General features: G+C 41.3%; 2 protein-coding genes across 4 annotated transcripts in view; one reads left to right on the forward strand and one right to left on the reverse strand.

The window, feature by feature from the left end:
* Positions 1 to 321: 321 nt before the first annotated feature.
* LOC121538600 (ceramide synthase 5-like) overlaps positions 322 to 25,828 on the reverse strand; it is a 31,583-nt gene continuing 6,076 nt past the window's right edge. Inside the window, exons 3-11 of one of the 2 annotated variants that reach the window (XM_041846762.2) lie at positions 17,966 to 18,068; positions 17,424 to 17,554; positions 17,275 to 17,332; positions 16,757 to 16,807; positions 16,510 to 16,602; positions 3,577 to 3,705; positions 1,593 to 1,699; positions 1,263 to 1,419; positions 323 to 1,030 (exon numbers count right to left, since the gene is read on the reverse strand). In XM_041846762.2, the coding sequence (XP_041702696.1) occupies positions 869 to 1,030; positions 1,263 to 1,419; positions 1,593 to 1,699; positions 3,577 to 3,705; positions 16,510 to 16,602; positions 16,757 to 16,807; positions 17,275 to 17,332; positions 17,424 to 17,554; positions 17,966 to 18,068 (991 nt within the window). In that variant the 3' untranslated portion in view covers positions 323 to 868. Of the gene's footprint in view, positions 1,031 to 1,262; positions 1,420 to 1,592; positions 1,700 to 3,576; positions 3,706 to 16,509; positions 16,603 to 16,756; positions 16,808 to 17,274; positions 17,333 to 17,423; positions 17,555 to 17,965; positions 18,069 to 25,828 lie in introns of both variants that reach the window. The other variant, XM_041846763.2, reaches the window with a different exon arrangement.
* Positions 24,071 to 25,542, forward strand: LOC121538601 (E3 SUMO-protein ligase ZBED1-like). 2 transcript variants are annotated; one of them, XM_041846764.2, is made up of 4 exons: positions 24,071 to 24,343; positions 24,666 to 24,769; positions 24,924 to 25,002; positions 25,095 to 25,542. In XM_041846764.2, the coding sequence occupies exons 1-4, from the start codon at positions 24,121 to 24,123 to the stop codon at positions 25,442 to 25,444; spliced, it is 756 nt and encodes a 251-aa protein (XP_041702698.1). In that variant the 5' UTR covers positions 24,071 to 24,120; the 3' UTR covers positions 25,445 to 25,542. The 2 variants fall into 2 exon arrangements, with proteins under 2 accessions (XP_041702698.1, XP_041702700.1); XM_041846766.2 differs by lacking the exon at positions 24,924 to 25,002.

The raw sequence follows: 25,828 nt of genomic DNA on the forward strand, positions 1-25,828 counted from the left end.
ACAACAAGCCGACTAGGTAAACTATTCTACTACGGGGTTGTCTGATTTTGATTTAATAACTACATGGCAAAAATAGTAGAACTGGAAAGTTGCACCATGATCTGAGTGATAAAGGCATTGCATTACTTTGCCAGCAGCTACACACCACTGTCCCCCCATCCCCCAAAATGTTGTATTGCCTATGTCACTGATCTCAAAAACAACCAGAATCCATTTGACAGAAATCCGTCGCAGTGATGGAGAACTTTAACCACTGAATATGCTGTTACATGACAATGGCATTCAAACAGCCATGGGCTGAACCGACAGCAGTGTTTGATAGTGAATACATTCATGAGGTTCTTTTAGTATCATTATCATTTTGGTTGTCAAAAGATGTTGACTAATTAATTGGTTTAAATAACCGTTTTTAATGAGAAAAATACAGAATTTTTATTTGGTATCTTTCTTCCCTCAGATGAGGGGAGGCAGCATATTCAATAAGGCACACAATCTCACACAACCATTAAAATATTACCAGTTTCATTGATAAAGCCATCTCTCCAAGTAAAAAAAGCTATTCCTCTAAATTGTAAAAAATGAAGCACAAGCTGTATTTGACCGGTAAAACTGCTATGAAAACTCTCTTCCCCTATTTCCACTATAAGCAAAGGCAAAGTTGTAAACTTGATACAAAGAAACACAGTGATAAATAGAGGTCCCCAAGGTAGCAGTCACTGTCAATTTTATCGTCCTACCACACCAATCCTGAAAGGGTTTGTTTTTCTGAAAGTGAAAGAAGAGTTAAAGTATACTTATTGTTGTGCACACAGCAGAGTGGATCCATTTGGACCCCCCTTGTCCAGTTCATATTCACGTCTCCCAGTGTTCAGTGGTCTTGTGTTTCACCGTTGACAAAGCTGTTGGTCCCATTGCCCTCCTTTAGTGATTGTTCGCTACCGTTGGGATGTGACTTGTTCCTAATCTTGACATTGGTGTCGGTCTCTTCTTCTGAGCTGCTCTCGATGTCACTGCGGTCGTCCTTTGCCACCTTTTAAAAGGGACAGAGTTTGTGCTCAGTAACATAATGAATAGTCTGTGGAGGAATCATATCATAAACATATTGCTGTTTTTCCTCCCTAAACATTACTAGATTGTTTGTGTAAACAGAAAAATGTTTGATATTGGCACATTTTACTACTAAGTACAGTGTGAGCATATTACACAAATTATCCCTGTTGCTACCATAGGTTCACTTTTATTCACAGAAGGAGTAAACACACCTTGCCCTTGAATATGGCTTTGATGGCGATTCGAGCGATGAGGTAGAACCAGATAACATGAAGAGTCTGAAGGACCAGCAGCAGGCCGTTCAACAGCCACCAGGACCGGTATGGACCAATGATCTCCCAGCTCTCCACCAGCACACTGTATATGATCCTATAACACACACACGTTACTAGGGCACCGTCACATGGAGACACCAAAGAGACCATTTTTATAGAAATCAAATTAATTCTACATCTATCCTATAGTGCTGATGACCGAATGGCTGCAGTAAGATAACGTAGCTGTGTGCCTTGTTGCGTAATTTAATATGCACCTCCCCTTACCAAAACGGATAGATGACAAGTCGTGTGATGAAGAAGACTATGCTGAACACTACAAAGCCGGTGTCACAAATCCACTGGTACTTTGCATAGTTGGCCAACTTGGCAAACTTGGGGAGAAGGAAATAAAAGGCACATGATTAGAGATACCAAACCAACTTTAACTCGCTACCAACTGACGTGGTAAACAAACATGTTCAACAGTCAGATTCAAGTTACAGGTATTCGCTAAGTGCACCAGCAGTGCACACAGCTCTAGAAACACAGAGCAAACACACGCCAGGGTGAAACACAGTACTCTCACAACCACATACAGTGAGGGAAAAAAGTATTTGATCCCCTGCTGATTTTGTACGTTTGCCCACTGACAAAGAAATGATCAGTCTATAATTTTAATGGTAGGTTTATTTGAACAGTGAGAGCCAGAATAACAACAAAAAATCCAGAAAAACGCATGTCAAAATTTTTATAAATTGATTTGCATTTTAATGAGGGAAATCAGAAAGATTTCTGGCTCCCAGGTGTCTTTTATACAGGTAACGAGCTGAGATTAGGAGCACACTCTTAAAGGGAGTGCTCCTAATCTCAGTTTGTTACCTGTATAAAAGACACCTGTCCACAGAAGCAATCAATCAATCAGATTCCAAACTCTCCACCATGGCCAAGACCAAAGAGCGCTCCAAGGATATCAGGGACAAGATTGTAGACCTACACAAGGCTGGAATGGGCTACAAGACCATCGCCAAGCAGCTTGGTGAGAAGGTGACAACAGTTGGTGAGATTATTCGCAAATGGAAGAAACACAAAAGAACTGTCAATCTCCCTCGGCCTGGGGCTCCATGCAAGATCTCACCTCGTAGAGTTGCAATGATAATGAGAACGGTGAGGAATCAGCCCAGAACTACACGGGAGGATCTTGTCAATGATCTCAAGGCAGCTGGGACCATAGTCACCAAGTAAACAATTGGTAATACACTACGCCGTGAAGGACTGAAATCCTGCAGCGCCCGCAAGGTCCCCCTGCTCAAGAAAGCACATATACATGCCCGTCTGAAGTTTGCCAATGAACTTCTGAATGATTCAGAGGAGAACTGGGTGAAAGTGTTGTGGTCAGATGAGACCAAAATCGAGCTCTTTGGCATCAACTCAACTCGCCGTGTTTGGAGGAGGAGGAATGCTGCCTATGACCCCAAGAACACCATCCCCACCGTCAAACATGGAGGTGGGAAACATTATGCTTTGGGGGTGTTTTTCTGCTAAGGGGACAGGACAACTTCACCGCATCAAAGGGATGATGGACGGGGCCATGTATCGTCAAATATTGGGTGAGAACCTCCTTCCCTCAGCCAGGGCATTGAAAATGGGTCGTGGATGGGTATTCCAGCATGACAATGACCCAAAACACACAGCCAAGGCAACAAAGGAGTGGCTCAAGAAGAAGCACATTTAGGTCCTGGAGTGGCCTAGCCAGTCTCCAGACCTTAATCCTATAGAAAATCTGTGGAGGGAGCTGAAGGTTCGAGTTTCCAAACGTCAGCCTCGAAACCTTAATGACTTGGAGATGATCTGCAAAGAGGAGTGGGACAAAATCCCTCCTGAGATGTGTGCAAACCTGGTGGCCAACTACAAAAAACGTCTGACCTCTGATTGCCAACAAGGGTTTTGCCACCAAGTACTAAGTCATGTTTTGCAGAGGGATCAAATACTTATTTCCCTCATTAAAATGCAAATCAATTTATAACATTTTTGACATGTGTTTTTCAGAATTTTGTTGTTGTTATTCTGTCTCTCACTGTTCAAATAAACCTACCATAAAAATTATAGGCTGGTCATGTCTTTGTCAGTGGGCAAACGTACAAAATCAGCAGGGGATCAAATACTTTTTTCCCCTCACTGTATACCATAAATAGCATTTACATTGTGTTGAACCACCTCAGCCAGTAAAAAGACAGCGCTCCACATATAGTATAGGCCCTTGACCGTATACCTCCAAAAAGATGTCGGAGGCATCATGCACACACATGACCAGAGTGCCCACTCGCAGCATGTTGTTACAGTAGGAGAAGGTGATGAGGGTTATGGTGGCCAGGTGATGGACAAACATGATGATGAAATCCTGTCAGAGGACAAAGGTGAACAAGGAAAGAGAGGGACAGACAGAAAGAGAAAGAGAAAGAAAGGTAAACCAGGGGAGGGAGATACATTTACACCTATGCCATTTCATGCCAATAAAGTGCATTGAATCACTGAGTAAGTAAAACCAAGGTCACAACACCCCGGTCTATTAAACAATTCCAGTTTTATGGACCTGAAACATTATACTCAACACAACCAGCATTTGAAAAGGCTGAATCTGCATGGCACTGAGAACTCTACCACACATGATGAATGATTTCATAGAAACCGCACTAGACCACTTCAAATCAAATTGTATTTCTCACATGCGCCGAATACAACAGGTGTAGACCTTACTGTGAAATGCTTACTTACAAGCCATTAACCAACAATGCAGTTTTAAGAAAAATAAGTATTAAGTAAAAAATAGATAAGTAAAAAATTATTAGAGTCAATGTGTGGGGGCACAGGTTAGTCGAGGTAATTGAGGTAATATGTACATGTAGGTAGAGTTAAAGTGACTATGCATAGATAATAAACAGAGATTAGCAGCAGTGTAAAAGAGTGGGGGGGACAATGCAAATAGTCTGGGTAGCCATTTCATTAGCTGTTCAGGAGTCTTATGACTTGGGGGTAGAAGCTGTAAAGAAGCCTTTTGGACCGAGACTTGGCACTCCGGTACCGCTTGCCGTGCGGTAGCAGAGAGAACAGTCTATGACTAGGGTGGCTGGAGTCTTTGACAATTTTTAGGGCCTTCCTCTGACACTGCCTGGTAGAGAAGTCCTGGATGGCAGGAAGCTTGGCCCCAGTGATGTACTGGGCCGTACACACTACCCTCTGTAGTGCCTTGTGGTCGGAGGCTGAGCAGTTGCCATACCAGGCAGTGATGCAACCAGTCAGGATGCTCTCGATGGTGCAGCTGTATAACTTTTTGAGGATCTGAGGACCCATGCCAAATCTTTTCAGTCTCCTGAGGGGGAATAGGCTTTGTCATGCCCTCTTCACAACTGTATTGGTGTGTTTGGACCATGATAGTTTGTTGGTGATGTGGACACCAAGGAACTTGAAGCTCTCAACCTGCTCCACTACAGCCCCGTCGATGAGAATGGGGGCGTGCTCGGTCCTCTTCTTTTTCTTGTAGTCCACAATCATCTCCTTTGTCTTGACTTCTGGTTATACACAGTGTACAAAACATTAGAAACACTTTCCTAATAGTTAGTTGCCCCCCCCCCCTTTTGCCCTCAGAACAGCCTCAATTCATCAGGGCATGGACTCTACAAGGTGTCAAAAGCGTTCCACAGGGATGATGGCATGTTGACTCCAATGCGTCCCGTTGTGTCAAGTTGGCTCGATGTCCTTTGGTTGGTGGACCATTCTTGATACACGCGGGAATCTGTTGAGCGTGAAAAACCCAGCAGAGTTGCAGTTCTTGACACACCCAAATAGGTGTGCCTGGCACGTACTACCATACCCCGTTCAAAGGCACTTAAATCTTTTGTCTTGCCAATTTATCCTCTGAATGGATAAATTGGTACACAATCCATGTCTCAATTGTCTCAAAGCTTAAAAATCCTTCTTTAACCTGTCTTCTGCCCTTCATCTACACTGATTGAAGTGAATTTAAAAGGTGACATCAATAAGGGATCATAGCTTTCACCAGGATTCACCTGGTCAGTCTGTCATGGAAAAAGCAGGCATTCCTAATGCTTTGTACACTCAGTGTATATTTAACTACATTAAATTTACTGAGTTCATTTTCTTAACTTGAAACAACTTGCCTAAGGACTTTGGGATTTGTAATGACGTGCAAAGACGCTAGGTTCAAACTCAGGTGTATTGGAAACCCTTTTACAACCTTCTAAAACTTGCAAAACTTGCTAAGTGATACAAATATAACCTTCCTTTGCTCTTGATCCATTGCCAGAGAACAGCACAGTGTTAATGTAATTCTACCTCTTCTAGCACCCATGTGACAACAGTGGCGAACTGTGGATATTGGACCTAGGTCTTCAGTGGGGAAACAAATCTTCTAACACGTACCAAACTCAAAAAGAAAGAAAGACGGCAAGCAGTCACACCTAGCATGTTAAAGAATAAGCAGCCCATTCACTCTGACATAATTGATAATAAGTCAAGGTCCCAATCATAAGAATACATAAACACAACCATTAAGCTAATCATTTTTCCAATCGAAATGTACAAACTATTACTATGACTTCGCATTGCAAACATCTTGATCATGTTCAGCACACAAAGTAACCGGTGTTCTAAAGTTTAAATGCAACAATGTTTCACATGCATAACTAATTATTTTCAAAAGAGATAGCTAACAGCAAGCGGGGTGCAATAAAAAAAAACACAGTTCCACTCACCAGGGGCCTCATTGATAAACATGATGTAAGTACAAGATATACCTACCCACCCCCACAAAAAAATAAAAAATAAAGGTAAATATAATAACATGCATTCATTTTCCGTTAGTGAGAGGAGCGAAGATCCTTTTTTTCTTTCTTTTTTCTTTGCATTCTAAAATAGTTCGAAATAGGCATCTATTTCCCATTTCATTTTCATGATCATTGCAGAATAAATTCCTCACCTTTTTTGACCGTGGTGGTGTCATACTCGCGAAGCCTATAGGCCTACAATATCCCATTACTCATTTAATTAGACCCACTTGAAAGTAGTAAATAAACTACTTCAAGTATTTTGCTCTAATGTGATCGACCGCCTTGATCTTATGTAGCAAACGTTTTTTTTTTACATTGGATAAAAGTTTTGGTAAACCTATTGGAGAGCTCTTCTTTGTCTACACCTATTTAGCATTGTTCACACCCTCTTAAGCCTTAGCCCCACCCATCTCTTTAAGGATTCACATGTGAGGCTAGTGCTGTTACAGTGACCGTATTACCGCTACACCGGTGGTCACGAGTCATGACGGCAGTCAAGTTCCACGTGAGCGTTTAGTCACGGTAATTAGGCTTCTCCAAGCTCTGATGCTGCTGATGGTCATTAGTAGCCTACCAAACTTGTTAACTGCCTGGTACTCAGCACTCTATTGTCCCGCTAAATCACTGACATCAATGCAAATGTAATTGAAAAATCTAATCAAACACTTCATGAGAGCCCATGAGCTCATTTTGCGGAACATTTCTATAGGCTATGTGATTGCGTTTAAAAAAGAAGAGGATCCCATCAGCATTCTATAGGCTAGGCCTCTATATTTATTTCTCAATTTTCCTAATATTAAGCACATTGCTTCTCTTTACCACAGCTGTATAGCCTACCTGGCTGGCATGAAAATGAACTACGGGAAAGTGCATAGTTGACATGTATTTATTCCCCTGCCCGTTTTGAGACAGGTGCATGATAAATCAAAACAAATTTCACACATATATTATTTATTATACAGTGCTGCTTGAAAGTATGTGAACCCCTTGTGCAATTACAGAGTTTTTCAGTTTTTCCCATGACACAATCAGAACCAGTCTTTTTGATCTGACATAACAGGTTTATATTTACCAATACCTTATGGTGGTGTAGAGGAAATCATGTCTGTAGTAGAAAAACTAAATTAAAAAGGAATTAGTGCAGGTGCGAAAATAAGTGAACCCTAAGTTGCATTGGTTAAATCAAGTAGTTAAGTAGAATCAGCTACCAAATGAACCAATCAAAGGAGAGATCGTTAGGAAAGAGTTTGGGCGGGACTCTGATAAATACAGATAAGAAACCTGGTCAGTTTGGTGTTACCCATCCAGGTGAATGCAAAGCACACCATGCCGAGAGGAAAGGAGATCTCAGAGGACATCAGGACGAGGGTTGTGAGAGCACATCAGTCTGGGGAAGGCTATAAAATCTCCATCAGTCCACTGTGGGGCAAATCATTTACAAATGGAGAGCATGGGTGACAATATTTGCCTATCACTTGTGAATGACATTATCACTTGTGAATGATGCACAGCTTGAATGACATTATCACTTGTGAATGATGCCCAGCTTGTGTGCAGTAAGGCAAGAAACAGCGCATGCCTTTTTTGTGTGACCTTTTCAAATCATTGTCGCACGCCACAGCCTAGCCCATAGGCCTATATGTTTTTATAAGGTTTGTATCACTACTAAAGTTGCCAAATAACTTAAAATTAAGCACATGAATCCGCTTTACAACGGGTGTAATGCCTAACTGGTATACATACGTCAGCGAGTAAGTTTCAAGTTTGGGGAAGATCATTTTCACCGTATAAATGCACCTTTATAATAAAAGCGTTACATAAATTATCGCATATGCGGTCACTTTTGAGAACGGTGTTTTCCTGCTAATGGAACATTCGCACTTATAGCCTACTGTTGTGTGCACATTGCTGTGCTGATAATGTGAAGAAATAGCCTAATAGTTTATCAAAATTCTAAGCGAAACATTCTTATCTGTTACGTCAGCCTCATTACTTAATTTTTTCTATGCTGGTGGTTGTATTAGTTTGGGATCTATCGCATCCCACAACTGTCCCAGACTGTTTGGAATATTTATTTCTCGCACAGAATAGGTCAACTTCTGTACTATGGGGGATAGTAGGTTGACATAGGCTAGTGTTTTTGCTGTTCGTTTGGCCTACTCATCTTGTTGGCTGACGAAAAGTAAATGAGGACAGTTCTTCCAATATCTTCAATATGCGCCTCGGAATTGGATAAGGATGCGTGCAGTTGCGTCCCCGATGTGTCTTTCTTCACTTGTAGCCTGTGAGAAAGACCTGATCATGTGACAAAGAGTCATGTGAGTGAGATGTGCTTCGGAGCACGCAGCCGGGAGAAGGGAATTATAATTATTATATTCAGCCCAAGGGCACAAGGGACACTGGCTGCAAAAGGCATGGATTTTTTTAGGGGAATTACGGCCACACAAAGGGGATGTCGCCGGGAAATTCAAGGCATTATCAAGTGCTTGTCAAACTGTGAATGGGAGACTGATGGTGTGTACAGCCTGTGCAAAAAACAAAGCAGAGCTCATGCCTTTAATGCATCATTAGTCGCATCATGCAGCCTTAGAATGTATAAAAAATCTAAACATATAGCCCAACATTTGTATCACAACTAAAGTTACATAAATAACTCAAAATTAAGCATATGAGTACCTGTTTCTTTGTTAACCACTCAACACAGAACAGCCGCATGTGAGCACTCCCTGAAATCATTTGGAGAAAATATCCTTTCTATTTTATTCAGCTACGTTCAATTGTATTCTCCATGCTATAAAATTATATAAAATAATGCCACGGAATTCTAAGCAAATCTTGTCTGCTAAATGAACTAGCCACAGCCATATGGCATAGCCAGATCAGGGCCAAACATAAGGCCAACTCAGAGTATGCTATTCTGTTCTTCTGAAATAGACTACATTTTCTTCATATCATGTTTCTTTAAACCTGTCTAAAATAAATAATGGATTTATTGTGATGGTGTAGGCTATATTACATGGATTTATTAGACTTTTTAAAATGTAGATGTTCCTAAGGTCTGCATCAGTGGCTTGTAGGCTATGTGTGGAAGCCAGGAGATGCAAAATGTGTTTATGTTCATTAACGTCAATTACTGTGAGACCGTCAGTTATTTGCTTGAAAATCACCTGCTGACCAAAATTTATGACCGCCACAGCCCTTTGTGAGGCTTGTGCTAAACAGAGTGAGTAAGGTAGTGTAGTAAACAAACAAAGACAGTGGTTTTAGTAGTAGCCTACAATAAGAAAAAACTCCAGGAAAAAATACACTATCTAGTCCTTGGCCTATGTCCCAATCTGACTTTGAAAGTGTCCAGATAAAAATATTTTATAATTATTAGATGATGCTTACCCAGACACTTGTCTAAATTGATGGGTTATGTGAAATAAATACTATAACCACCCCTCAGCCACATCTAGTTTAGTGGATGAGTCACTATTGTCTAGACATGTACAAATGTTCATGAAATACAATAGATGGCTTGTAATCACCCCCAGACAAACCTGGCTAACTTGATGGATCATGTAATCATTCTCTTGCGAAGTGGAGTCTTTTGTTTAGACCTGTAGCTAGCTAGCTAAACAATTAACCATAATCCCAACCCATAGCTACAGTACAAACGGATTGTCATAGCTAGCCACAATGCATGATGAACCAGTATGAATCTGCAGGTAGCTAAAGCTAACCAACTAGGTTCAATGTTTGCTAGCTAGCTAACGTTAGGCAATAACTAGCAATGCAAAATGGATTTCTGAGATATGAATAATATTACTACACAGATTATACACGTAACGATAGCTAGCGAGCCAGCCAGCAAACTAACATTCGCTACCTAGCTAACAGTACACTTCAATTTGAAATTACTTACAAAATTAGAAACATATAATATCTAAATATGTAGCTAGGCTCTTACCCGTATACAGTGGGGGAAAAAAGTATTTAGTCAGCCACCAATTGTGCAAGTTCTCCCACTTAAAAAGATGAGAGAGGCCTGTAATTTCCATCATAGGTACACGTCAACTATGACAGACAAAATGAGAAAAAAAAATCCAGAAAATCACATTGTAGGATTTTTAATGAATTTATTTGCAAATTATGGTGGAAAATAAGTATTTGGTCAATAACAAAATTCTCAATACTTTGTTATATACCCTTTGTTGGCAATGACACAGGTCAAACGTTTTCTGTAAGTCTTCACAAGGTTTTCACACACTGTTGCTGGTATTTTGGCCCATTCCTCCATGCAGATCTCCTCTAGAGCAGTGATGTTTTGGGGGCTGTCGCTGGGCAATACAGACTTTCAACTCCCTCCAAAGATTTTCTATGGGGTTGAGATCTGGAGACTGGCTAGGCCACTCCAGGACCTAGAAATGCTTCTACGAAGCCACTCTTCGTTGCCCGGGCGGTGTGTTTGGGATCATTGTCATGCTGAAAGACCCAGCCACGTTTCATCTTCAATGCCCTTGCTGATGGAAGGAGGTTTTCACTCAAAATCTCACGATACATGGCCCCATTCATTCTTTCCTTTACACGGATCAGTCGTCCTGGTCCCTTTGCAGAAAAACAGCCCCAAAGCATGATGTTTCCACCCCCATGCTTCACAGTAGGTATGGTGTTCTTTGGATGCAACTCAGCATTCTTTGTCCTCCAAACACGACGAGTTGAGTTTTTACCAAAAAGTTCTATTTTGGTTTCATCTGACCATATGACATTCTCCCAATTCTCTTCTGGATCATCCAAATGCACTCTAGCAAACATCAGACGGGCCTGGACATGTACTGGCTTAAGCAGGGGGACACGCCTTGCACTGCAGGATTTGAGTCCCTGGCGGCGAGTGTGTTACTGATGGTAGGCTTTGTTACTTTGGTCCCAGCTCTCTGCAGGTCATTCACTAGGTCCCCCGTGTGGTTCTGGGATTTTTGCTCACCGTTCTTGTGATCATTTTGACCCCACGGGTGAGATCTTGCGTGGAGCCCCAGATCGAGGGAGATTATCAGTGGTCTTGTATGTCTTCCATTTCCTAATAATTGCTCCCACAGTTGATTTCTTCAAACCAAGCTGCTTACCTATTGCAGATTCATTCTTCCCAGCCTGGTGCAGGTCTACAATTTTGTTTCTGGTGTCCTTTGACAGCTCTTTGGTCTTGGCCATAGTGGAGTTTGGAGTGTGACTGTTTGAGGTTGTGGACAGGTGTCTTTTATACTGATAACAAGTTCAAACAGGTGCCATTAATACAGGTAACGAGTGGAGGACAGAGGAGCCTCTTAAAGAAGAAGTTACAGGTCTGTGAGAGCCAGAAATCTTGCTTGTTTGTAGGTGACCAAATACTTATTTTCCACCATAATTTGCAAATAAATTCATTAAAAATCCTACAATGTGATTTTCTGGATTTTTTTCTCTCAATTTGTCTTTCATAGTTGACGTGTACCTATGATGAAAATTACAGGCCTCTCTCATCTTTTTAAGTGGGAGAACTTGCACAATTGGTGGCTGACTAAATACTTTTTTTCCCCACTGTACATGGATGAACGCTTCACGGCAGCGTGTCTTTTCCGTTTGGTTTGTAGCTAGCTACAGCTTGTTTGGCCCGTTGTTGTGTCAAGTCACTCCGGTTCATACTGACCGTGTGCAGAAAGTAATCCATCACAACTTTTTCCCACTGATCTTTATCGATAGTGCCTGCTAAAGTCTGGGCAGCAATGTTGTCAAGAGCAGTAGCAACACTTTTGCAGTTGTTCATGGCTAACATTATGTCTTTCAAAAAAGCTGCGGTAGCAAAGATTATCTACACATACTGAGCAGCTCATGTTATAGACAGAAGCGTGCTACATGGCAGACGAATTTGAACTCATCTCTCGGCATGTCCAGCCCATCTATTATCTCAGCCAATCATGGCTAACGGGAAGGTTCTGGTCTTTTTCCGTGGATAAACCAACTAGACTTATAATTTAACATTTTTACAAATGGCATACAAGTTAGTTATTAAGGCACATGAAAGTCCATGTTCCAGAAGGCATTTCTGCCAAAAAAACACATTTTGATTTAAAAAAAAGTAAAAAATAAAATGCCTCTCCTGTGAAGTAGGGATGTGCGTCATACGCCTAGCTTCTTGAAATGGGTCACCTATGCCATCCGATTCAGAGTGCAGTTTAACGGTAGAACAGACTGTTCACCTTTTCCATTTGTTATTTTTTTGTCTACTGTACATCTAAATAGCCTACTGTAATTTAAAATGTCTCAAGTAAACAATATTTCATAAACATAAGCCATTTTCATAACCATTGCAGAATAAATTCCTCACCACCTTTTTTGGCCATGATAGGTCCTTATTCCCGAAGAAGCTTTAGCCTACAACAAATTACCATGCACATCTCTAATTTTATTTGGCCTATAGATAGGCTATTATTTAAAGTATTTATCTCTATACATCCGAAAGGGAGCGCGGTTTATAATATAGCCTACAGTAGAATTTAACAGATGAACAGACAGTTGCTCTTTTGCATTGAAGTGTGTAGGCTACTTTAAGTAGGTCTACTGTAGTCCCCAAAATGTTTTTAGACATACTAAACAATGTTTCTGAATTCGCAGGCAGTGCAGCATATTTCATTATTGAATTCAAACAATCTGTTTCCAGGTCCACAACAATTTGCTATTCTTTTTTCTTACAGAAACTGTCAGATAATGTCACTGTAAAAGTTTCAACATTCTGACAACACATCCAGAGACATTTGATCAATTTCGCCATTGCTATTTTCTTTAGAAATGGCCTTCGCCTAATTCCAATACTTCCAAATACAGCATATAAGGCTGTTATTGTCACCATAAAAGGTGAATGATGGGCAACGTTTATACACAATGTTTATAAATGAGGACTCAGATGATGATAATTTGAAACGTAACTTGTTGAAAGTTATAATCTTGAATAGGGCAAAGCGAACAAATTAGAAACAACATCCTCTTCGGTATCACCTGCTTCACCTGCAGCCGCTGCACACTATCCTACAACAAAAGCTACAGTGCCTTCAGAAAGTATTCACACCCCTGGACTTTTTCCACATTTTGTTGTGTTACAACAATCTACACAAAAGTGGAAGAAAAATAAAACACTAATATATCTTGATTAGATAAGTATTCAACCCCCTGAGTCAATACATGCTAGAATCACCTTTAGCAGCGATTACAGCTGTGTGTCTTTCCTGGGTAAGTCTCTAAGAGCTTTCCACACACCTGGATTGTGCAACATTTGCCCATGATTATTTTCAAAATTCTTCAACCTCCATCAAATTGGTTGTTGATCATTGCTAAATAACCATTTTCAGGTCTTGCCATAGATTTTCAAGCTAAATTTTAACTCGGCCATTCGGGAACATTCACAGTCTTCTTTGTAAGCAACTGCAGTGTACATTTGGCCTTGTGTTTTAGGTTATTGTCCTTCTGAAAGGGGAATTCATCTCCATGTGACTGGTGGAAAGCAGACTGAACCAGGTTTTCTTCTAGGATTTGGCCTGTGCTTAGCTCCATTCCGTTTCTTTTTTATACTGAAAAACTCCCCAGTCCTTAATGATTACAAGCATACCTATAACATGATGCAGCCACCATTATGCTTGAAAATATGGAGAGTGGTACTCGGTAATGTGTTGTATTGGATTTGCCCCAAACATAACACTTTGTATTCAGGACAAAAAGTTTACTTTGCCACATTTGTTGCAGTATTACTTAAGTGCCTTGTTGCAAACAGGATGCATGTTTTGGAATATTTATATTCTGTACAGGCTTCCTTCTTTTTACTCTGTCAATTAGGTTAGTATTGTGGAGTAACTACAATGTTGTTGATCCATCCTCAATTTTTCAGATCACAGCCATTAAACTCTGTAACTGTTTTAAAGTTACCATTGGCCTCATGGTGAAACCCCTAAGCGATTTCCTCCCTCTCCGGCAACTGAGTTAGGAAGGACGCCTGTATCTTTTTAGTGACTGGGTGTATTGATACACCATCCAAAGTGTAATTAATAACTTCACCATGCTCAAAGAGATATTCAATGTCTGTTTAAAACTTTTATAATCTATAAATACCCATCTTTGCGAGGCATTGGAAAACCTTCCTGGTCTTTGTGGTTGAATCTGTGTTTGAAATTCACTGCTCGACTGAGGGACCTTACAGAGTGGGGCAGTGGAGGCTGCTGAGGGGAGGATAGCTCATTATAATGTCTGGAACGGAGTAAATGGAATGGCATCAAACACATGGAAACCATGTATTTGATACCATTCCACCAATTCCGCTCCAGCAATTACCACAAGCCCGTGCTCCCCAATTAAGGTGCCACCAACCGCCTGTGGTGTGGGGTACAGAGATGAGGTAGTCCTTCAGAAATTATATGTTAAACACTATTATTGCACACAGAGTGAGTCCATTAAACTTATTATGTAACTTGTTAAGCAAATGTTTACTCCTGAACTTATTTAGGCTTGCCATAACAAAGGGGTTGAATATTTATTGACCCAAGACATTTCAGCTTTTCATTATTGATTAATTTGTAAACATTTCAAAAAACATAATTCCACTTTGACATTATGGGGTATTGTGTGTAGGCCAGTGACAAAAACCTGCAATTTAATCCATTTAAAATTCAGGCTGTAACACAACAAAATGAATAATATAATGAGAATATCATTGAAAATATGAAATAGAAATTAAAACCCTAGAAGGCCCTCACGGTTCCCCACTGTGTGAAAATACATTATATTATGTCTACTCTCAGTAGGATTGCATACTCTGGCCTAGTGCTTTATACATAAACTATTGTCCTAAACTATTCCCTACATAGAAACTCACTGTGTCTAACCTGTTCAAAGTTTACAGTCTCACAGGCCTTCTATAACAAAACAATCATTATGTTGCTAACCTAGCGTGAAACTGAAGTGTGTCTTAAAATGAAGTAGCAACAGTCTTCGAACAGGACAAACTGGTGCCAATTCTGGCCAGACTTTCCGGAAAATCAAGTGGATTTAAATGGCTTGCATACCAGCTACAATAGAGATCAATTAGGATGGAGCAAAGTCACTGCTATGCGCACAAGACTGGAGTGGTGGTAGGATTAAGCTTACTACAAACTCTACGCAGACACAAGATTCAAAGTGTTGCAATGTTGTTTTTCGTCACAAAAGGGCATTCAACATATTTTTTTTATTACCCGAATATGTAGACACGCCGTATCATTCCTTCCGCAGCCGTGGGGGCTTGGTTCCTTGATCTGATCTATAGGCTATTCATTCAAGTAGCCTATTTTGCATTGATAACCAAATATAATCTCAGTGACTGTTGAAACACTAAACCAAACAACAAGAATCCACTCAAAAAGGTATTGTGTTTAGAAGTAATATTTGGTGATTCCAGGCTATTGTGAAATTGTAGAACCTGCTGTAGCCAACTAGCTAGCCAGGTACTTTTTTTCTCTGTGACCAAAACATTTTTACATTTACGTCATTTAGCAGACGCTCTTATCCAGAGCGACTTACAGTTAAGTGAGTGCATACATTATTTTTTATACCCCTGTGGGAATCGAACCCACAACCCTGGCGTTGCAAACGCCATGCTCTACCAACTGAGCTACATCCCTGCCGGCCATTCCCTCCCCTACCCTGGACGACGCTGGGCCAATTGTGCGCCGCCCCATGTGTCTCCCGGTCGCGGCCGGCTATGACAGAGCCTGGATTCGAACCAGGATCTCTAGTGGCACAGCTAGCGCTGCGATGCAGTGCCTTAGACCACTGCGCCACTCGGGAGGACATGACGTTCTATTTTTAGCTGATATGGGAATGAATACACAAGCAGCATATCAAACTGGAATAATGTTTTAGATTACACCGGCAAGCATAAGAATATTTGCAAGGGCATATTTTTTTAATGATAAATCTGATCATTTCACATGGAGATGTGGGAAGCTAGAAAGGCTAGCTTGCTATGTTTTTAGCCAGGCTGCCAGCTAGCTACTACTAGCAACGGAAGGTGACTCTTTCTTGCTTTCACAAAATGAAGAGACAAAAATAGAAAACTTTGCTATCGCCCACTTGTGAATGGGAGTGGGACCGGCGAGGATATGTTACCAAAAGGTGCTCCGCTATTCCAAAAATCCCACTTCAACCATGTTTACACACGCACATAGATCAACGGAGTGAACTTGTAGTAACATTTAGTGTTTTTTGTGAGAGGGGAGCACAATAGCTGAAGATTCTACGTGTGCCCTCCACTCAGAGTCCATCTACCCCAGTCCACCCAGTACCCCACCCCCCCCTCCCTCCAACCCAGTCACCTGACTCACCTTCCTTTTGATGTCTGTGAACTGGGATAACATGAGGGACCAGTAGAAGGCCAGCTCAGCTACATAGTAGTTGTACTGGCCAGGACTCAGCGTCTGTGGGAGGAAAGGAAGAATCATAACATGGTATCCTTAGAAAAAGCAGAAGATATTGACAATAACCCCTATGGTTAGGAATGTAATCTTCATCTGTTGACAAATTACAGGAATTGATCCTGGTATTTAGGTACTTTGTAGGTAGATCCTTTACCTGAAATGGGTAGTTGTACCAGCATTGCCGTGTGTCCCAAGTCCAAGGAGACTAGAGGAAGACATGCACAGGTCAAAGATTATCAAAGATGATAACACAATGCTTGTCAACTTTATTAAATTGGACTTCCTCTGAAATGAAAACAATCTGCATTATCTGATCTATATTTTATTTCCTGCAAAAACCTCCATTTTAGAAGGGCTCCTTTCATTTAGATTTTACTGAGTTACAGTTCATATAAGGATATCAGTCATTTGAAAGAAATTCATTAGGCCCTAATCTATGGATTTCACATGACTGGGCAGGGGTGCAGCCATGGGTGGGCATAGGCCCACCCACTGGGGAGCCAGGCCCAGCCAATCAGATTGATGCTTTTCCCCACAAAAAGGCTTTATTAGACAGAATTTTTTTTTCAGCTCATGAAACATGGGACCAACACCTTACATGTTGCGTTTATATTTTTGTTCAGTGTATATACAGAAAAGTTATTCAGTGTAGTATAAGTCCATTTAACTCACCACCCACAGATAGCGAATCGCATAGATAAATATACCGGTATAAAACGTCAACCTCCACCTATGATGAAAAGGAAAGAGTAAACATGAAAAACCGCAACAGAACAGAAAGGCTCTAGTGCATCTAGATGGATCAAGACTTCAGAACCTACATGCTCTCGCAGAACTTTGTGAGTGTACTGGGCTTGTCCTGGCTCCTCCGGAGTCGGAACCATCTCTGGACTTTCCTAACATCCCAATCCATCTGCTTAGACAGCCCCTCAATCTGCCACGAGTCAGGACTCTGAAGAAGAGGATGGCACAGGAGAGACAGAGTCACTGTTTTAGCTGGAGTAGCCTACAGGACTGTTTCTACAATCAACAACGCTACACTGTTGCCCTGCTAAACAAGTTAACAGAAAAATTGGCTACAGCAGAAACGGACTCACCATGGCTAACTGGCTTTGGACAGTAATCAACATCTGATCGCACTTTCCCCTGACTAGCGAGTAAAAATCTGGTTCGCTAGCGTGGAATAGGCCTACAGTATATTTGATATTTGTAACTTCCACTAATTCATTTACAGAATTTCCAGTGCATTTACATGTGGGGTGATTTGCTTTTACATCATGGGTGATTACATAAGAAACATTTCAAGTCACAATGCTGCATTTGTCCACCCAGCAGTAGCACATCAGAACCATGCTTTATGTACCGTTGTGGATGTAAACACCCTCTCCAGGACAGCGTTGGCCTGGGCTCGCCGGCTCACTCCAGCCTGAATCTGAAGTATGTGGGCACAGGGTTTGGCTACTAACCTAAACACACACACAGTGACAGAGAGAGAGGGAAGAGAGAGAGAGAGAGAGAGGTGAGAGATATTACAAATGGATCTGTAGTTAGTGGACACAGGGCTGGCTCTACAATACCTACAGTACTTCTAAGCAGAAATATCAGCAGACCATGGGTTTCACAAGGGGCCTATTCCACAAACAGACAGAGCTTTCACAGTTTGCCCACAGCTTTACTGTGTGTGCAGTGTGTGTGAGTGACAGAGATAAACATAGAGTGAGAAAGGAGGGAAACAGCCAGTCAAAGAGAGAAAATGGTGAGGAATGTAGCACTAACTCTAAACAGAGGAGGCCGATGATCTGTCATGTGAAAGTGTGGTGGGTTGGGAGGAGAAAGCTCCTTGCTGAGAGTGAGACCGACACTAACGTCTATCACATGACCTTCCTGTCCTTAGTGTCCCGGCTCTATGACCCAATCAAGCAACATTCACTACCTTCCTATGCAGATAATTCAAAATGGCCTATTTGGATTAGCAGACCACATAAATAGAATGAAGTCCATATTATGGCAAGAACAGCTCAAATAAGCAGAGAAACAACAGTCCATCATTACCTTAAGACATGAAGGTAAGTCAATCCAGAAAATTTCAAGAACTTTGAAAGTTTCTTCAAGTGCAGTCACAAAAACCATCAAGCGGTATGATGAAACTGGCTCTCATGAGGACCGCCACAGGGAAGGAAGACCCAGAGTTACCTCTGCTGCAGAGGACAAGTTCATTAGAGTTAACTGCACCTGAGATTGCAGCGCAAATTAATGTTTCACAGAGTTCAAGTAACAGACACATCTCAACATCAACTGTTCAGAGGAGACTGTGTGAATCAGGCCTTCATGGTCGAATTGCTGCAAAGAAACCACTACTAAAGGACACCAATAAGAAGAAGAGACTTCTTGCTTGGGCCAAGAAACACGAGCAATGGACATTAGACCGGTGGAAATCTGTCCTTTTGGTCTGATGAGTCCAAATTTGAGATTTCTGGTTCCAAAGGCCGTGTCTTTGTGAGACGCAGAGTAGGTGAACGGATGATCTCCACATGTGTGGTTCCCACCATGAAGCATGGAGGAAGAGGTGTGATGGTGCTTTGCTGGTGACACTGTCTGTGATTTATTTAGAATTCAAGGCACACTTAACCAGCATGTCTACCACAGCATTCTGCAGTGATATGCCATCCCATCTGGTTTTCGCTTAGTGGGACTATCATTTGTTTTTCAACAGGACAATGACCCAAAACACCTCCAGGCTGTGTAAGGGCTATTTGACCAAGAAGGAGAATGATGGAGGGCTGCATCAGATGACCTGGCCTCCACAATCACCCGACCTCAACCCAATTGAGATGGTTTGGGATGAGTTGGACTGCAGAGTGAAGGAAAAACAGCCAACAAGTACTCAGCATATGTGGGAACTCCTTCAAGATATACTAACGTATATCATCAATCTTTTTTTCTTTCCTTTTCAGCCTCATCTGCACTGATCTGGAAACATATGGAAAGTCAGTAGAAAGCAGAAGATTATTGACTAGCCTATTCATTTTCACCAGTTCCGTTCTTTCACATCAAAACAGTCAAAGGTGAGGACAAGGACACATAGAGAGGAAGATACATTTTAGACTATAGCAATGCACATAATACAATAGCCATGTCACCTGCAGCAGTCACTCTGCGGTGATCTTTGTCCCTCTGCAAAGATAAGCAGCAGTGATTTAGTGGCACTTGTGTTAGTGGTGCATAAATGTGTGACAGATGAACGCTGAACAAATATGCCTCAAGACCTGGTTACTAAGTGACTGTGTGGCATTTAATAGAACACAGGTCAATGAAGCCAGAAGGGTTAGGGCTTCTCTCACGCAAGTGGCACAACAGACTCAGTTTCCCTTCAGGTCATACAAGACACCTATGATGCATATACTTTGTATACTATTTGTATAATAGACTATTCGTTGGCCTATACACATACGGTAGTAGCTGACTAAACTCAACAATTTACGATGGAGTTGAGCGGCGACTGGTGTGGGCGGACTGGAGCTCCGACCTCACATAAAATGACGTTTTTATCAACAACTACGTATTTCAGCACCCAAAGTATAGCACGCAATTACGGGACAATGCGGAAATCCGTAGGTCTTTAAAAAAACGTCATTTTATGTGAGGTCGGAGCTCCAGTCCGCCCACACTAGTCGCCGCTCAACTCCATCGTAAATCGTGGAGTTGAGTTTAGTCGGCGCAACACATAGTAGCCTACTATCAATATTTTCCACAATAGTGTTTCTGTCAATAGTCTTATGGAAGTTCATTCCTGTGACATTGCTTGCCATTGCCTTGCACGCTGAAGAAGGGTTCATACCTGAAATGTTTGTGCGGCAATAAAAATGTCAATTTACGTTTATTTGCCGGAGTGGTGTCTTTTTTTCTGTTCTTTGGATTATATACATGAGGATCCAGCACCCGATTTAAGTTTATATAAAGGTGGAGTCGAGCGCTTTGTTTATTTTTTCAGCCCATTCCTACCACCAATTTTGTTATTATGTCGATATTATCTCGAAATGCCTAAATACTAAGTCAAAATCTTGAGATACTTGAGTCACCATTTTTTTAATACTAACTCAAAAATTTTAGATAGTAGACCATACTCATAGGATATGTTTCTTCATTTGTAACATTGTGTGGGGATTTGAGGTGGCATCACAGGAGTGTTTTCCTGGGGCCCAGAGTTTTTCCTGATCCAGTAGGCTAATGGCAGCTCGCCCCACGTTTGCCGGCGGCCCTGTTGTGGACATATGAACAAAAAAAAAATAGTTCCCTTGTTATGTCAAGATCACAACATTTTTTATCTCATGATCACTACATAACAAAAGTTGTTTTGTCGAGATCACGAGATAATCAAAAGTACCATGCACCATCCATTCATTCATTTGTTCAGATGCACGATAACCACTTCATCAAGGACCCCTGTGGCTGCATTGATTGCAATGCTGGGCATTTAAGACCTGAACGATGCCTGACAGGTAACACTGTCTCCCGGGCTGCGTGCCGTCCCCAAGACCACAGCCAATCACATGCAAGGACAATGCAGATAAATTGGCTAGTCTTGTGAGCTAGCTAGTTAGCAAGCTAGTTTGTTATCTATGCTGGTTGTTAGCTTGCATAACTGCTATGTGTATAATTATAAGGGACACTTCATGTTTTGTGGATAATATTTACCTTTACAGTGGGTGAGCTCCATTCCTGAAAGGCTGATCAGATTCAATTTCAGCCTCAGAGGCTGATAAGTCGGGATGCTGCCTTGTAGACTGTTTCATGGGTAAGGCTCCTTTGCAGGCAGATTAGCTGTCAAAGTGCTTTATAGGCATATGCATATCTGATCGAGGGAGTGAGTTCTATTCCTGTCAGGCTGATCAGATTCAATAGCAGCCTCAGAGCCTCTTAAATCAGGATGCTGTCTTGTAGGCTGTTTCATATGTAAGGCTCCTTGCAGACAGCCTACAAGGCAGCATCCTGACTTATCAGCATCTGAGGCTGCTATTGAATCTGATCAGCCTGCCAGGAATAGAGTGCACCCAGTCTTGGTGTGTTTATTATCTATGCATAGACACTTTACAAATTACCTCGACTAACATGTACCCCCACACATTGACTCGGTACCGGTACCCCCTGTATATAGCCTCGCTATTGTTATGTAATTTTCTTGTGTTACTTTTTGATTTGATTTGATTTTAAAAAAACTTGATTTAGTAAATATTTTCTTAACTCTATTTCTTGAACTGCATTGTTGGTTAAGGGCTTGTAAGTAAGCATTTCACGGTAAGGTCTGCTGCACCTGTTGTATTCGGCGCATGTGACAAATAAAATTTGATTTGATCATATACACAGGGTTCGTACAGACAGTGGCAAGTCAAATTCAAGGACTTAAGTACTTTTTCAAGGACCATCAATTTGTAATAGTTCCTATTATGCAATTGTATCTAGTCGCCAACAGTATATCGCCACAACCTCATGAAGAACAAAACGTACTACTCATCACTACCTTACAAGTTCTAATACGCGTTTCACTACTTATTTACTACTACATACAGTGAGGGAAAAAAGTATTTGATCCCCTGCTGATTTTGTACGTTTGCCCACTGACAAAGACATGATCAGTCTATCATTTTAATGGTAGGTTTATTTGAACAGTGAGAGACAGAATAACAACAACAAAATCCAGGAAAACGCATGTCAAAAATGTTATAAATTGATTTGCATTTTAATGAGGGAAATAAGTATTTGACCCCCTCTCAATCAGAAAGACTTCTGGCTCCCAGGTGTCTTTTTATACAGGTAACAAACTGAGATTAGGAGCACACTCTTAAAGGGAGTGCTCCTAATCTCAGCTTGTTACCTGTATAAAAGACACCTGTCCACAGAAGTAATCAATCAATCAGATTCCAAACTCTCCACCATGGCCAAGACCAAAGAGCTCTCCAAGGATGTCAGGGACAAGATTGTAGACCTACACAAGGCTGGAATGGGCTACAAGACCATCGCCAAGCAGCTTGGTGAGAAAGTGACAACAGTTGTTGCTAGGGGTGTAACGATCCATCTACTACATCGATGTATCGATTTATATTCCTATGATCCAACTACATCGATCTGTGCTCGGCGAGTTGGCCTTTTGGACAACATATATCGATCTAACATCGTTTTAAAATGTAATAAATCGATTGTATCGATACTAGGAAATAACCCATTGGATTTAAGCACGTCAGACTTTATATGGATGTTTTTTCTTAGCACTTTTAATGATAAAGGCTTTAAACATTACTCGATTCAGTCTGCCTATCCGTGACGTCATCGCGCCAACAGCAGCGCAAAGGCGCAAAGACAACCAAACATAGCATGGCGGACTACAGAGGAGAAGCCGACGAGCGAGAAATTATCAAGCCACCATTGCGGTCCAGTGTGTGGAAACACTTTGGCTTTTGCAAAGACGGAGATGTTCTAAATAAGTCGCTCGCTGTTTGTAGGATATGTAAAGGTCAAGTAAAGTACAACGGCAACACGACAAATCTCTCCAACCACCTACTAAGGCGCCATGGGATTTCACACCAACACCGACCGTCCAGGCACCTCTTGCAGCGTTCCCGCTGCTACAGCAGCGAAAGGTAAAGTCAACTCTGCAGAAGCCTCAGGTCTCGCCTGCATGTTTAGTCAGAGACTAGGCCAAAACTCAGCTCGGGCGAAAAACATCACGGCAACAATTGCCAAGTTTATCTGCAAAGACATGCGACCCTACAGTGTGGTTGAAAATCCGGGATTCCGTGAAATGATTCAAACATTGGAGCCAAGGTACACAATACCAAGCCGACCACACTTCTCAGAAAAGGTTATTCCTGCATTGTACGAAAGTACTAAGAATGATGTGAAGCTGTCGCTTTCTCAAGCTGAACGAGTAGCGATAACGACAGATGGCTGGGACGTCATGCTCAAATCAAGGGTATGTGACAATTATCTCTCATCACATTGATCCGGAGTGGAAAATGAAGACCTTTGTTCTGCTAACCAGAGTTTTAAATGAAGCCCATACTGGTAAAAAATATTGGCACGTTACTGCGTGAAGCCTGCATGGAGTGGAAAATCTACGACAAGAATCCTGCCATCGTCACAGATAACGCCAGGAATATGATTGTGGCCGGTGCAGAAGCCCAGTTCAGTCCACATTACCTGCTTCGCACATACACTCAACCTTGCCTCGCAGAAGGGTTTGGGGGTGGACCGTGCTTCCAGGTTGTTGGGGAAAGTGCGAAAATTGTTGGATATTTTCACCGCAGCCCGATTGCATGTCACGCCCTACAGGAAAAACAAACTCTGATGGATTTACCAAAACATAAACTGATCCAAGACATAATCACCAGATGGAACAGTTCATTCAAAATGCTTGAAAGTTTTTTGGAACAACAGCCAGCTATAATGGCAACTCTGATGTCCAAGTATCTACGAAAGGGGGTCACAGATGTAGGCACGCTGAGTGAGAGTGATATTGCCAACATGGATGACATTGTTCAGTTGATGGGTCCTGTCAAAATGGCAACCACTGTGATGTGTGAAGAAGACCAGCCAACTCTCTCTGTAATTGCTCCTCTTCAAGCAAAACTGCTGAAACACCTACAGCCATGCAAAGACGACTCAACCCTGGTTGCAGAGATTAAGAGGGTGATGGCCAGTGACCTCTCCACACGCTACAGAGGAACCCAAGATGCTCTCAACATAGGTAATTAATTTGGAGTCTTAATTAAAATCAACTTGGTTAATATTTTAGGTTATTAGACTGTATTAATTTGTAAAATGACACACCTTTGCGTTTTCAAGTTTGAATTTGAGTTGTTTTTTCATATGGAAAAGTAAACAAGATATCTGCAATACAATTCTTAGTTCATGGTGCCTTTACATCATCACTGTGCCACATTTCTTTTAAACATACTAAAGTTTAATCTTCTGATTATTTTGTGTATGAGGAGGTGGTCATCACTTGCAATTTCAGGTCAACTTAATTTAATAATGCAATGAATGCAATATTCTTGTTATTTAAACAGCATCAGCGTTGGACCCGCGATTTAAAGAACTGCCCTACCTGGAAAAAGAGGACAGAGAACAGGTCTACACAAAACTGGTTTTTGAGGCAGAAGTGTCCCACCAGGTAACTCTTCTCTCCTCTTTCCTCTGCTCTTTTCTCTTCTCCCCTTTCATTTGTCCTCTCTCAAATCTCATCTGTTCTTTATCTTCCTCTAAATTTATGTGTGCAGTATTACAGAGCAGAAATTTTAACAGTTCACACATTCTTACATCAATAGATGCAAGCAATGGGAAATCAGGAGGAAGACGAGGGAAGCTCAAGCACAAAGCTGTCGGGATTCAATGAAGAGACCACAGGTGTGTTTCATGTGATACCAATAAAAGATTGTTGTTGTTTTGTATTAATGAGAAACATGACTATATTTTGAAATATATTTCTTATATTGTAGCTCCAAATGAGTCACCTCCTTGTAAGAAGAAAGCCTTAGATGCGCTGTTTGGCGATTCCTTCACCCAAAGAGAAAGAAAATCCACAAGCGAGACAGCCAGAGCAGAGGTGTTAAAGTACCGAGCAAAAGATGCGTTGCCTTTGACTGAAAATGCCATGAAGTGGTGGAGATCTCAGGAGAAAGAGCTACCTGTACTTTCCACCCTTGCTAAACGGTACCTGTGCATTCCAGGCACCAGTGTGCCAGCAGAACGAGTTTTTAGTACTGCTGGCGACATAGTGAACACACAGAGAAGTGTTCTGCAGCCAGATCATGTTGATCAGTTGATATTTTTGAAAAAAAATCTGTAGTCATTGAAGAGTAGCCTAGTAGGTTACACTTGATCTTTTGTTGAATATTGTTTGTTTATTAAAATGAGAGTAGTAGCAGGTTCATCCACTGCTCATTCAACCTGAAGAAATGTTGGTTGCACTTTATTTTTGATATTAATACTGTATTTGTATTGTAATGTTGAAAAACAAAAGCAGAAGTAGCAGGTAAACCTACTGTTAATTCAACCTGAAGAGATGTTGGTTGCACTTTATTTTTGATATTAATATTGTAATATTTTTATGTTGAAAAACAAAAGCAGAAGTAGCAGGTAAACCTACTGTTGAAATGTTGGTTGCACTTACTGTACTTTTATTGAAAATGTATTGAATATTGAAAATGAGATCAGACAATTTTAACTTCCT

Source organism: Coregonus clupeaformis, chromosome 24, assembly GCF_020615455.1.
Source record: "Coregonus clupeaformis isolate EN_2021a chromosome 24, ASM2061545v1, whole genome shotgun sequence".
Taxonomy (NCBI): Eukaryota; Metazoa; Chordata; class Actinopteri; order Salmoniformes; family Salmonidae; genus Coregonus; species Coregonus clupeaformis.

Bases quoted from the DNA above. Each gene is read 5' to 3' on its own strand.
- LOC121538601 (XM_041846764.2), top strand. From the start codon at position 24,121: ATGGATGACATTGTTCAGTTGATGGGTCCTGTCAAAATGGCAACCACT. The intron at 24,344-24,665 runs GTAATTAATTTG...TTATTTAAACAG, and splicing joins CCAAGATGCTCTCAACATAG to CATCAGCGTTGGACCCGCGA. The intron at 24,770-24,923 runs GTAACTCTTCTC...TTACATCAATAG, and splicing joins AGGCAGAAGTGTCCCACCAG to ATGCAAGCAATGGGAAATCA.